Here is a 13,677-nt window from a genome sequence, read left to right as displayed (position 1 = left end):
GGAATACAAAAGGAGAAAAGAGAGTTAGAAGAGCAAATTCATGAATGAAAATGCTGACGTCATAGTTCAGCTCCCAGCAGAGCTCAGGGGAGTCTGTGAAGAAACAGTGGACCTTTTGGGATGTTAAATCAGCACTCATTTAGGAAAGGAGATGAAAGAGAAGAAGCCCTTGCTCAGGACAGGGAGGAAGAAAAACAGAGAAAAAGAGAAAAAGCTGTATTGACCTTGTCCCCAGACCAAAAATGAAAACCGCACAATGTGTACGCCACAAACAAGCATAACTTCTAAACCACGGAACAGCTTCATTGTCTCCTTAAAAGTATTATTTTGTAAAAATATGGTTAGCGCGTCTCTAAATAAGGAAAATACAGTCCCATCCCCACCTTAAATCTTCCTCCATCACATTCAAAAAAAGAGCACATGAGAACAGTTTGAGTTCTTCACTGAAAATTACCTGGTACTGCCACACACCACACCTAATTTTAACCAAGTCTGAATATAATGGGGTGGGACTCAATGACCTCAGGCAAGCTACTAGAATTATGTGCGAGGGGGGAAAAAAACGCTTTTATCTAATGATGTGATATAAACTAATAAAAAAAAGAGATTATAAAAATCTGATTTACTTAGAACTATTAAAAGCTGCTAGTGGTGCGGATTGTTCACATTTTTCATCTCTTGGCAGGGCTGAAAATACAACCGGTAATATAAACTTATGTAAAGTTTAGACACCATTTCCCAAAATCCTTTTACTAAGGACCCGTAAGTCACTGATTCCTAGATGCCTAACACTTCCCAGGAAATTTATTACATTATTAAAATCTTAGAAAATAAGTGACCCCCAGATCCTTGGTAACCTCTGCAAAGCACAACACTACAAGGACATCCTCTCTTCCTTACCATTCATGTGGCTTAAAATAGCCATTCACCCAAAATGGGATTTTTTTTTTTTTAATTTAAGCAATAAACAATTTTGCCAATAAACATTTTAAAAAGATCTTATTAAGTTAAAATGCAAACAAACCGGTTTTATCTGTAAATCTAAAATGTTAAAAGAGATCATCTCACATTTCCACCACAAATATCTTTGATAGAACATCACTACCCCCTTGTGGATTTGCAATAAAAAATCCTTATCTTTTATGTTCACTTTTTAAATATTTCATTCTGAACTTCCATTAAAGTTTACATTTTCTTCACTAAGGAGGGTTATTTTATTCCAATTACCTTTTTAAAAAGAGAAAAAAACATCTAGCATTTTAAAATAATCAATCCCATCAGCTTCTTTATCTTCTAAGCATCTCCATGTTGGGGAGTGCTCTTCAGACAAAATCTGTGTGTGCCAATTTCAACATGGTACCCATGCCAACACCCCATTTTTCCTTAGAATATCCAAAATTACACTTCCTATCATCACTGTAGATGATCTTCAATGATAAATGGGTAATTTCTTCACTAGCACATCATTTTTCTATTTTATAATTTTACACTTTATACCAATTTCTTATTATCACTTCCAAATGGTTTGATATCCAAGTACCCCAGAAAACCAATGGGGCACGTACATCCTCAGAAATAACTTTCAAGAATTAAAAATTTGAGTTTCAAAATGATTAATTCTTGATTGTATTACTATACTTTCAAAAATGCTTCCTGGCACTCTAAATCAACTCCAATGAAGGGGGAAAAAAAGGTAACACCTGTTTTTCAAAACTAGAAAGAAAGGCTTTGTTTTTCTCTGTTTTTTAGTTGCAGTTGTATCTGCAGATCATTCTAATAAAACACACAGATACATCTTGTTAAACGCATATTGTAAAAAAGATTAAATAAACTTAAGCATCTGGTTTATCACGTGTTACAGACACCAGGCTTTGCTTAGAGTAGAAATCGTCTCTAAAGCAATGTGTCAGCTACAGAGTAAGCCTGAGCCCTGCCTAGTCCCAGTGCCATTACTGGACAAAGTGAGCTCCCCATCTGCCCACAGACAGGAACACAAAAGTAGGGAAACAGTAACTTACTATTATTATGAGAAGTAAAGCCCAGTTTTCGTTCCAGTGGTTAGATGAAAATAAAGGAGGAAAACAACCCACTTTGCAAGTGTTCTTAAGTAACTAAATACACAGTCTCACCTCTGGGACCGATAAGAAAAAAAAACGAAAGATACAATGTGTGGTCTGCAGCTAACTGACTGAAAAAGCTATGTGTTTCAGAGACTTTCTCACAGGGCTGCCCCACTAAATACTGTATACATAAAAAGCACCAATTAAGCAACACGTCCAAAGCTAGTGACACAAACTGTACAGCAGAGGCAGTCAGAGTTGGCCTTCACAGTTGGCTTTTTTGGGATTTTGTTATGACTGTGGTTTGGGGATTTTTTTTTTTTTTTTTGGAGAGAAGGTCAGAGGAAGATACTTCAGATGACACTAGAAGTAAAATGAGGGGTGAGAGTAATGCCACTTAATTGGTCTCCAAGCAGTAATGTATTTAAAACCATTAAGAACTCAGATCCAAACAGTTCTTCAAGGCACATCATTTTGTACACGTGGAACTACAGGACCACACTGCAGAGAACAGACGGAGGAACACAGCCCCAGACCAGCACATCTCCCTCGCAGTCACTTTCTGGGAAGTCTCAGGCAAGGATAGGTTACGTGACTTGAAAGGCCTGGCTAAATCTGAAAAAAAATAAAATAAAACGTGACTGCACTTTTTCCAAATGAGTAAAGGACTCATGTATAAGAGAACATCCAACTCTATTAAGAATGACCAAAATACTAGGGTGAATAAAGAAGAATCATTTAAAAAATATCTCTGGCCATTCCGTCTTATGACACGTCTATCAGTTGAAAGTAAATAAACAATCTTCTAAAAAAAGAGAGAGAGACGAAAGGGAAGTAATATGGCTGACACTTGGCCTCTCTTTGCAATGGGGTACCTAGTATTTTTCAGTCCAGGGTAATGAGCTAAAAAAATGCTCAGGAAGCATTCCCAATCCTTATCCAAGAAGGCCCGTGACCTTCCACAAGCAATGGCGCTCAAAGCAGAAAGATGCAATACATCCGCAGAAATACACAGCCATCATCCTGATGGGGGGGACGAAAACAACTTTTACTTTGTCCTTCCATATACAAAATTAGGACTGCTGCCTATTGTCAACATACACAGAGAAACACTGTCCTTACCAACACAGGACAAATACCATGGGATGGAAGACCATCACATATGACAGAATGGCAACACATCTTAATGACAGGACTGATGGACACTATGTCCAAGGGTGGCACAAAATACAGGTATCGGAAAATGTCTGGTCAACCTATATCCTGAACCTGATCGGGTGCGCCAAAAAAAAAAAAAAAAAAAGCGGGGGGTGGGGGGAGAAGAAGAACAAGAGGAAGAAGGAGACAGAGAAAGATTACACACTATAAGCTGCAAAAGAGAGTGAATGACCATGCAACCCTATTCATGTTATGTGGACAAAGGAGGCGAACACAGGAACTCTCCACAGTCTCACCCTCAAACACCAAAGACTACAGCTAATGTGACAGCAACATTAGAAGACCCCCATCTCCTTGTGAATGAAGGTCCCAAATGAAGTAGTGTACTTGTTGGCTCTGCCCAAAGAAATTTACGATTATCAAGCCAAAGAGACAGAAGGAAAACTGGCTAAATGCAGCAAAAACCAATTTCCAAAATCCTACATGAGGAGTCCCAGATGCCAGAAGGACACAGTGTTTCACCCTGGGATGCTATCCACTTACAAATACTATCAACCCTGGCCTTGTGGCTTAAACCCCATTTCATCCCTCTAGCCTTAGGGAGACAGAGTGACGCTGCCCCTTACTACAGGACAAAAGGAATGGTGAGCATCACCCTTTAGTAAACACAGAAAGACTACAAATACAGGAGACCTGCAGGTACTTTTTTATAATAATAACAAGGGCAATAAGGAAACTTCATATGGGAAAGAAAAGGAGGTAGGACTTAGGTCATCTGGAACATCAAAAACAGGCAGGATAAGTGATTCTAGAAGATACAGAACATTTTAGAAAATGATCTGTTATAATGGAAACAAACATCACCTGTCACCACAAAAAAAACCTTCAGTCATATATTCACATGAATAAAGGACACTGCCAAACCACATACTGTAACAACCCTAAACGAGAGTTCTTAAGCGTGAAATACTAGAACTGGTTTTCTACAAACATTGTGGAGGGGAAATCCGATTTAATACAGAATGAAAAAAAGTGCATTTCAGGTTAATTTTTTATTACTATTGTCATCATTCCGTATACCAAACCTACATCCAGAAATAATCAGAGGCAATTTACTCCCCCCGAAAGACAAGACACAAATAAAAGTACTACTAAAGAAAGCATAAAGTATTAGAAGTCACATAATAAACAAAAGCTGTCATAATTTATATCAGATACCTAGCCTAAGAATGGTCACTGCAATTAGGCATAAATTTAGATATAACACTTGGCAGCAAAAATTTAACAGCATCTCATACAGTTCTTACTATCTGAGGATATGAAACATACCAGTTCATCCTAGGAGGAAATTATTTTTCTCCCCCTTCCTCCTATAAAGGATGCATTTCATTTTATGTTCTACACAATACCTAGCACGTTCTACACAATACCTGGTATGCTGCTGTTCAAATGTTAAACAAGCATTCCAACCAACCGTGTATCTAAGTGACCTAAAAGTTAAGCCTAGCCATTTTAAAAGATTGACCTTACTTTTTTCTACATACACCCTACACATAGTCTGAGGGAAAGCTGTTAAATGCCTCTCACGCTGCCTTCCACCCACTCCAACACCCCCAGTCCTACAGGGAGGGGTAAGAGTTCAGTGGGATAGTACACCACTCGAGTATATTTTTGTAAGATTACAATCCAAACAATTAAAGTTCAGAAAAGAATTCCTTAAAAGAATATATGAAAAGACAAGCACAAGAAACACTGAAATGTCATCCACCCTGAGACCTCAAGCAGTCACATCACCACCACAGGTCCCTGCACAGAACAGACGCTCAGCGACCGTCTCCAGAATGAATGCGCCCAGTGATGGAATACGGGGGCCAAAACAGCTTCTCTCCAGAAGGACAAATTCAAAGATCTCCCAAAGGAAGCAAAAGACACAACTACAAGGAGAAAGAAAGAGAATATGAGAATCACCTTCCATTGCTTTTCCCAGAGAAATCGGGACAACTGCACACAAGGAGGTATTTTCCTGAATGTTGGGAAGTGGGAAATGAAGAACGGCCCGCAGCAATGAGAGAGTGGTTAAAAAAAAAAAAAAAAAAAGTTAAACCACAAGATGGGCTACCTCAGAAGCAGTCAGAAAAACTGTAATCCCACCAGGCACATGTGCTACATCCAGCACAAAAAGAGAACTAAAATAAGGCCACCTGACACTGAACAGGCTACTTCAGAGGCGAAGCCTAAACACTAAAGAAATGGAAACACATGGGTAAGCAAGATGTATAAATATGTCTCGGAGAACAAGAGCAGCCCTACCCTTTCGGAAAGGAAACTCCAAACCAACCTGACCTTGAGTAGAGGCTGCTGTGCGCATGTCAACACCAGGAATCCGCTAACCGGTGAGACAGAGAAACCCAACATTTAGGAGCAGGAGAAGTCAAGTCTTCAAGAAGACAAGGGAAGAGAGGTCTCGTTAAGTCACCCAACCTTGTCCGAAAAGCTGGAGGTGGAGGAGAGAGTGATGTTCTAACAAAAAGATGTAAGAAAGAAAAGTCCTTAAGAGAACCCATCTGGCAGGCCTAACGCCCAGAGAACAGCATGCAATGGAAGAGGAAGAGGGAAAAGCTGATTTCCCGTAACCAATGGGGCGAATGACACGGAAAGCACAACCACATTTAACTCAAAGAGTCCAACTTTACACACTAACCTCAAGTGTGTTCCTGTAACCCTTACATTGTCCTCCCACTGCCCGCTGTGCAGAACACCTGATTAGCAGAGGAGACCCAGAGAGGCAGACGGCGGTAGGCAGAAGGACAGGAAAGGATCCACGACGGGAAGTGAGATGGGAACACTCACTCTCCTATAAACACCCCAACATCTACAGCAGGTACTCAACTGTCTTCTTCCAAAGGTCATTAATACCATACCCTAAAAATACACAATTCCATCAAGCTGAGTATAGATACAGACACAATAACAACAGTATAAAAACTTAGGGAAAAGGGAAATCGAGCTTAAAAGTGCTACTTTGGGGCAGTGGGTTTTATGCCCACTGGGTAACTCCATATTACCTGAAGGGCAAAGTCTCGAAGTCAAAGCCTAATGCTGACCAATTCTCCAAATCCCCTTGCCTCCCTTCCTTAGTACTCCAGGTGGAGAGATTCCTTGCTCCAAAAATGCTTAATGGTCCAAATGCTCAGTCTGACGAGCTCGTTGGGGAGGATGAGACTCCACACTCAGCCTGACAAAAAGTAAGACTTTTTGCTGCTGAGTGACAGCAGCGAGCAGCCATTCCAAGCTCAGTGAAGGGAGTGGGGCCCTACAGGAGGCTCCATCATGGCCCTGCCCCAGAGCCAAACCTGCAAACTGGGATATTCAAGACAAACCTGGACGTCAGCCCCTCCCACCCTTCAAGTGTCACAGGCCTTCCCAAAGGTACCTTTTCCTAATGTGTACAACCTCTCTCAATTATTTAAATGGCCAAAATAAAACAGTGCCATGTTTATGGCTGCTCCTTCCTAGTTCTGTCACAGAAACACATATTCTCATCCCCTCCTATGGCTGCCCCAAATACATGAAACCTCTTTCCCATACCCAGCAGTAAAGACATCAAGATGAGAACTTTTCACTCTACGAAAAATCAAGCAGAGAATGCTGCCCCTGAATTCAGAATGCCCAAGTCGGGGTGTGCGTCGGCGAGGCTGTGCACTTCTGTATTCGGGGACTTCGTGAACGTTCAGGACGGCGTTCTGCTTTTCAGTGCAGTACAAATGACAAATGAGAGAGTGGTAAAAACTAGCCATTTATCAACGAGTTTTCTGATTCTTCTAAACCAGAAGAGTTACCAACAACAGTAATATATATTCATACTGGTACACGTCAAGGTCCCCACGTACACACAGAATGCAGAGCTAGCCATGTAACCCTTCCTACTTACGGTGTGTAAGTGACAGATGTGACTTTGTCTTTTAATGCATACCTACATGTGTATATATACCAACAAATGCATGGCATCGTGTTTTTCGCCAAAAGAGAACCAGAGCAGCAAAAAAAAAATAGAAAGCACCCAAATTTTCCCTTCACCTGAAAGCTACAAGATTAAAAAAAAAAAAAAAATGTTCAGATCCCATGAGAGACAACACGAGGCCAAAGGAAGGTTCTAGTACAACAAGAAGCACACTAGCAACCCCTTCCCGAACGGCACGTGGGCGACATGAGTGTCTACACTCCCTTTTCTAGATGGAAAGGCATATGGCTTCTTCTTACCCAGCCAACATGAATACAATTTAAGAAAATCAGAAAAAGTCAAGGTAACAGGCTCACTAAATATGGCTGACTGGGAAACAGAAGCCATAAGGAGGATATGGGTTCTCTTAAAAAAGAAATGGGAAGTTTATTTCCAGGGAAGGTTCAAAAACTCTTGAATGCAGGATGTACAAAGTCAGGTTCTTACTGCACAGAAGACAGTGATGGGAACACCAAAAAACAAGGGCACAAGACCACATTCTTGGTGGGGAAGCGTCAACTGGTGAACGCTGTCCCTACCTCAGAGGCAAGAGTGAAATGGAAGCAAAAACAGACCCTCGTGTGACCACCGTATCCCCCTCTTACCGGAGTACTAGGCACAATGGAAGCTCTGCCCTACATCCGGTCAGGGCCCCTACCCTCACCCAGACAAGAAACTCTGAGGACAGAGAACATGTTAGGGGAGCTAGCCAAATGGGGAAAGGAGCACTAGAATGTCCACTTTCTCCCCTAAGAAAAAGAGGGCAACTCAAAGGGTATTCAGGAAATGAGCTCACCCTAACCCGGGAAAGTGTGCAGAGAGTATGCCTAATCTGTGAGAAGTATCTGCTTTCCTATTTAGAAATGACTTCAGAGCTGCACAGGCCCCCACTACCCTCTGGGTGAGAGAAGAACAGGGGGAGCCCGAGTCCCCTTGTCCTGGCTAAAGGGTCAGTAGACGGTGTGCGGAGGCCCCAAAAGATTGCACAGAAGACAGGAGGCTGAGACAGACCCCTCTGCCAAAGAAGGATCAGGGTCACAGAAGGTAAAGGGCAAGGGAGTATGGAGAGCCTCACTTGCCATAGAAACGGAGACCCCACCCTCCTGGCTGTGAGGGGTGCAAGGGCAGGAGTAGCATGGGAACGGCTGCTAGGGGCGGGGATGCTGCGCAGGCCCCCTTCCCAGGCAGGGAAGGGGGAGGGGTCACACGAGGCCCTTCTGCCCGGGGACGCTCAGGAGGGGGTCCCCCTGGCGGGGAGAAGCACGGGGACCCCCGCCGGCTCTGGGAGGCGCCCATGGGGCTCCACGGTGATGCTGGACGGAGTCCGCCTGGCCCTGCCGCCCGAGAGCCACCGGCGGCGGGGCTGAGCGCCGACCGTGCCCCCGACGGGGACCGGCCCGGGGCAGCGGGGCGCGGGGCCGGAGGGGGCCTGAGGCGGATAAACTTTCCGCCCCGCGGCCCCCACCGGGCCCGGCTCGGGGGGCGGGGAACGCGCCGGGCCCGGGAGCGGCGGGGATGCCCGGTCCGGGTGGGGGAGGCGCCGGCCCTCCCTCCGCCGGCTCCTCCTCCTCGCTGGGCCCGGCCCCCGCCCGCCGGCCCCCCGCCCCTCCGGCCCCAGCCCGCCCCCGGGTGGGGGTGTGCGGCGCCGCGCTCCGCCGCCCGGCGAGTCACCTCAGGACCCGGCCGCGCTCCGCTCCCCCACCCACCGCCCCCTCCCCGACCCGGGGCGCCCGCCCGCCCGCCGCCGCCGCCGCCGCCGCGCCCCCGCGCTCCCGCCCGGCGCCGCCGATGCCCGGGATGTCCGGCGGGGCCGGGTCCCGCCGCCCGCCGCGCCGTCCCCGGCCCCTCACGCGCCGGCTCTTACCTTCCGGCTTGTTTTCGGCAGCCATTTCCCCTCCGCGCGCCACATCCTCCTCCTCCTCGCGACCGGGACCCCGAGCGCGCGCCTCGTACCGCCGCCGCCGCCGGCCCAGCCACCCCGCCGCCGCCGCGCACCCGCCCTGGCCCCGCCCCGCGGCCCACGCACTGCGCCTGTTGGGCCGTGCGGCTGCCACTCATAGTGCCCGCCACCAATCGCCCCGCACCAGGGGTCTCACTACTCTCCGGGAGGAGCGTCCTATCCGCCCGGCCCATTGGCTGGTCACCACCCAACGGAATGAAAGGATTGGTCAAGAATCAACGCCCCCTCCCCACCCACTCCCAGGAAAGCCCGCCTTCCAGACCTAAACAAAGCTTCCCAGTGGCCAGAGCCGGAAAGAACTGCCCAGTTAGGACAGAGCCGACACGGAATATTTCCTCGAGGCCGAGACGTGGCGCTTTGATTGGGCGTTACTACAGTGTTTCCCAGGCCGTCCAGACCAATCAAAGGGGGTTCCCGGAACTCGGGAGCGGCGAAGGGAAGCCCCGCCCCCGAGCGTGACCGTCAGGAGGAAGGCGCTCGCTCATTGGCGCGCTGGGGCTTTTCCCGCGTGCTCCCGGGGCTGAAGGACGTTCCCGGGGAAGCCGCTGCCGGCGCGTGGGGTCCCTGTGGCAGTGGAGGACACGGCGGGATCTCGGGAATCCCTCGGCCTGCCGCCGCCCGCCGGCAGCGGGGCCCGGGGCTTCGGGGCGGAGGTCGGCCGGGCGCCGTGCTCGGAGCCGGCGGGCCCGGGAGTCCGGGCGTCGCTGCCGGCCGTGGGGGAGGGGCTCGTCTCTCCAGGCCCCGCCCCTTCCCCCTCCCCCCCTCACCCCGGCCCCGGCGCCCCGCCCCCCACCCCGGGCGCCCGCGCCGCCGCGGCCCCTCGCGCGGGTGCCCGGCACGCCCGTGCCCGCCGGTGCCCGCCTTCCGCTGCCCGCCTCCGGTGTGCTCCGTTGTCCCCTTTTCTAGCGGCTTAAAATACTGAAACTTTATTTTGGTCACGTTGGCCATGTGACCCGCAGAGCGGATGACTCATAAGTGCCTGTCCCAGGATGAGGCCGCCGGAGGCGATCTCGGAGCAGCGCCGGCCCGGAGAGCGACACAGGCCGAGTCTCCTTCCGTCCCGGGCGCACGGTTGGGGCTCTTCCCCGCGAAGCTGCCGGCGCCCGCCGCACGCGCGCCGCGGGGAGGCCCGCCTGGAAGAGGTCGGGAGCCTCCTGCGGGGGACGGACGCGCCGCCGCGGCTGCCCTACAAGTCCGAGTCCGCCCCGCGCTCCGGCGCTGGGTGCACGGAGCAGCCCGGATCCGCGCAAGGTGGCTGGGAGGGAGAGGCCTCGGGCCGGAGAAATTCAGCACCGGCGCACGTGGGCAGGCGGTGCCAAGAAACAAAGGAGAGGGCAGACACCTGCAAGTTCGAGGGGGGAGAAAAGTTGCAGAAGCAGAACTCCAGCCCCTCTGGGTGCGTCTTGTGTGGTTGGCAGTGGGAACGTCGCATCCCTCCGCTGTGCAGAATCAGCGCAAGGTCCCCGTTGGAGGATTTGGGCGTTAGGATCTGAATGTCAAAGTGAATTCTGTGCCGGTCCTAACAACATGCGTTCTTTTTCTAGTGTTCACAAGTACCCAAATCTCAAGTTTTCCAGAAATAAAGATGTCCCAAAAGAATATTTTGTATTAGACACTCGCTCTTCAACAAACTTTCATTTCATGAGCCTCAAAAAATGCAAAATTTTGACAACTAGGGTACAATACTTTACTGATCGACATTCTTAATAGTGCCTATGTTGACGATTGGGGTAGTGAAACGTTCCTGAAAGCGCTGGTGGCATTGAAAATTAGTATAACCCTTTTGAAAAGCAATTTTACTGTAGGTATTAAAAGCCATAAAAAACGTCTGCATCTTTTGACCCAGTAATCTTACTTCTGGGAATCTATTTTAAGGAAATAACACTAAATGTCCAAAAAGCTGTATGTGTGAAGGTACTCACAGGATCACTGTATTTATTACAACAACGATCTGGAAGCATCCTAAGCGTGCTAATGTTAGATATTTACTTAGGACGTTGGGTTAGGGCCACGGGTTGGATATGCAGTCACAGACATCAAAAAGAAAAACTTAACCATTGCTACCTGAGGGGAAAAAAATTATTCAAAATTATGATGTTCATTTATTGTATGTGATATAGTACTAGCTCCAAAAAACTGTATTTTGTAAAAAGACCGATACAAAATACACCCAAGACATAATATTTGGCTGATGGGGAGTTTTGTTTTCTACTGTCCCTATTTCCTATAATATAGTGATAACTATACAGCTTTTTTTTTTAAGATTTTATTTATTTGACAGAGACACAGCGAGAGAGGGAGCACAAGCAGGGGAAGTGGGAGAGGGAGAAGCAGGCTTCCCACCAAGCAGGGAGCCCAATGCCAGGCCCCGGGGCTCGATTCCAGACACCGGGATCATGACCTGAGCCGAAGGCAGATGCTTAACGACTGAGCCACCCAGGCGCCCCAGTAAATATATAGCTTTCAAAATTAAAACATGTATTTAGACTAAAACATGAATTTATTCGATGCCTAATGGAGGCCAGACACTGTGTTCTCTCCTGAGGATATAAAGGTGAATAAAATAAAGTTGAGTGTCTCCCTCCACTGGGCCCACAGCCTAGCAGGGGTTGACAGACAATCACAGGAGGTCGCAGGTCAAGGTGCCATGGGGACACAGAGCTCATGAATATCACCAGAACTTCAAAGAAGGAGTGTCGCAGTGGAAAGCACCTATGGGAAGCACCCTAGACTCGAACAGAAATGGCAGTTCTCAAAGTGCAGCCTGGAAACCTGGGGAGGTGGGGGAATCCTCAAGACTCTTGCGCTAGATCTACAAGATCAAAACTGTCTTCCTAATAACTGTATCAGCCCCTCACGCATGTACAGTGAAGTTTTCCAGAGGCCACATAATGTATGACATCAAAACAGACTGAGAGCAGGAGCAGATCAGAGAATCTAGCTGTCTTCTATTAAATGAGGTATTAAAGAGACGTCCAGGACGGTAAAACAATGCCACTCTTATCACTTAACTTTTTTGTTTTGGAAAATTTCGTTTTTATTTAAAAAAAATATGTATGTTAATATGTAGTCGTTTATTATTTTTAAATGAACTCAAATATTTTTTAAATTTCTATATAGTACATAAGCTATAAATAAACATATCACACGGAGTCTGGGTGGCAAGGTCAGTTAAGGTCCCAACTCTTGGTTTTGGCTTAGGTTGTGATCTGGGTCCTAAAATCAAGCCCCACATGGGGCTCTGTGCTTGCTCCGTGCCAAGTCTGCCCAAGATTCTCTCTCTCCCTGTCCCTCTGCCCCCCTCACGCTCTTTCTCTCTAAAATGAATCAATAAATATTTAATAAAAATAAACATATCAGATATAAAAGTTCTTTGGGAGGCGGTGCCTGGGTGGCTCAGTCGATTAAGTGTCCACCTTCAACTCAAGTTATGATCTCGGGGTCCTAGGATCGAGCCCTGCGTCAGGCTCTCTGCTCATCAGGAAGTCTGCTTCTCCCTCTATGCTCTCTCTCTCTCTCTCTCTCTCAAATCAGTAAATAAAATCTTTACAAAAATAAAATAAAGTAATAGTTCTTTGGGGTCGTTAATAATGTTTAAGAGTAAAGGAATCCTGAAATAAATGGCTTGAGAACTGCTAACCCTGAGATGTTAGGGGTGCGGTGTGGCTGATGTTAGGGGTGGGGTGCGCCGGTTGGCTGTGCTGGTGTCTCGGTCACATCAAGCTCCTACAACCAGGTACTGGCAACTGGTGGCTTCTAATAACAGAAATTAACTTCCCACAGTTTAGAAGTCTGAGATCACCGTACCTCCTCCCACTGTGGAAAGCAGAGAGGCGAAGCAAGCCCTCTCATGACTCCTAAAAGGGCACTAACCCTATCACAGGGCCCCACCTTCACAACTTCATCCCAATCTCCCCACAGCCCCACCTCCTAATACCACCACCTGGGGTGTAAGACTCCAGCCTACAAATTTGGCCAGGGGCAGGGGGTGCACAGAAATATTCAGTCCGTAACAACAGGTGTTTGTCTTTGCTTGTTTCCAACACGTGAGCATTTACAGTATGGGACACACCACTTAGAAACTGGCTAAATGAGCCCATTTAGGAAGGGGAGGAGTCAGAAAATATGCTGGACACCCTAACCCTCTGAATCCTGGCCCATTTTGGTCCCAATGTTCTTCAAGGAAAGAATGCTACTGTCCAGGGACAGGTGAATATTAAATTGTTACTTTTTGCCTCAAAAATAATTGTAAAAGGGGGCGCCTGGGTGGCTCAGTGGGTTAAAGCCTCTGCCTTCGGCTCAGGTCATGATCCCAGAGTCCTGGGATCGAGCCCCACATTGGGCTCTCTGCTCAGCAGGGAGCCCGCTTCCTCCTCTCTCTCTCTCTCTGCCTGCCTCTCTGCTTACTTGTGATCTCTGTCAAATAAATAAATAAAATCTTAAAAAAAAAAAAAATAATAATTGTAAAAGGCTATTCTTTCCTGGTCAGCGTTCTGCAG

At 47.5% G+C, this 13,677-nt stretch overlaps 1 protein-coding gene across 7 annotated transcripts in view; it reads right to left on the bottom strand.

Annotated features, from left to right (window-relative positions):
- Positions 1-9,203, bottom strand: part of CAMTA1 (calmodulin binding transcription activator 1) — an 812,384-nt gene extending 803,181 nt beyond the window's left edge. For 6 of the 7 annotated variants that reach the window (XM_032863301.1, XM_032863304.1, XM_032863298.1 and 3 more), the window contains exon 1: positions 9,083-9,203. In XM_032863301.1, coding sequence (XP_032719192.1) covers positions 9,083-9,127 — 45 coding nt within the window. In that variant the 5' untranslated portion in view covers positions 9,128-9,203. The remainder of the gene's footprint in view (positions 1-9,082) is intronic. The other variant, XM_032863300.1, reaches the window with a different exon arrangement.
- Between the last annotated feature and the right edge of the window lie 4,474 nt (positions 9,204-13,677).

The sequence above is a fragment of the Lontra canadensis genome, unplaced genomic scaffold, assembly GCF_010015895.1.
Source record: "Lontra canadensis isolate GAN:19392208 unplaced genomic scaffold, GSC_riverotter_1.0 scaffold25, whole genome shotgun sequence".
In the NCBI taxonomy this organism is placed as follows: domain Eukaryota; kingdom Metazoa; phylum Chordata; class Mammalia; order Carnivora; family Mustelidae; genus Lontra; species Lontra canadensis.
Note: the sequence above shows the minus strand (reverse complement) of the source record. Positions and strands in the feature narration are given on the sequence as shown.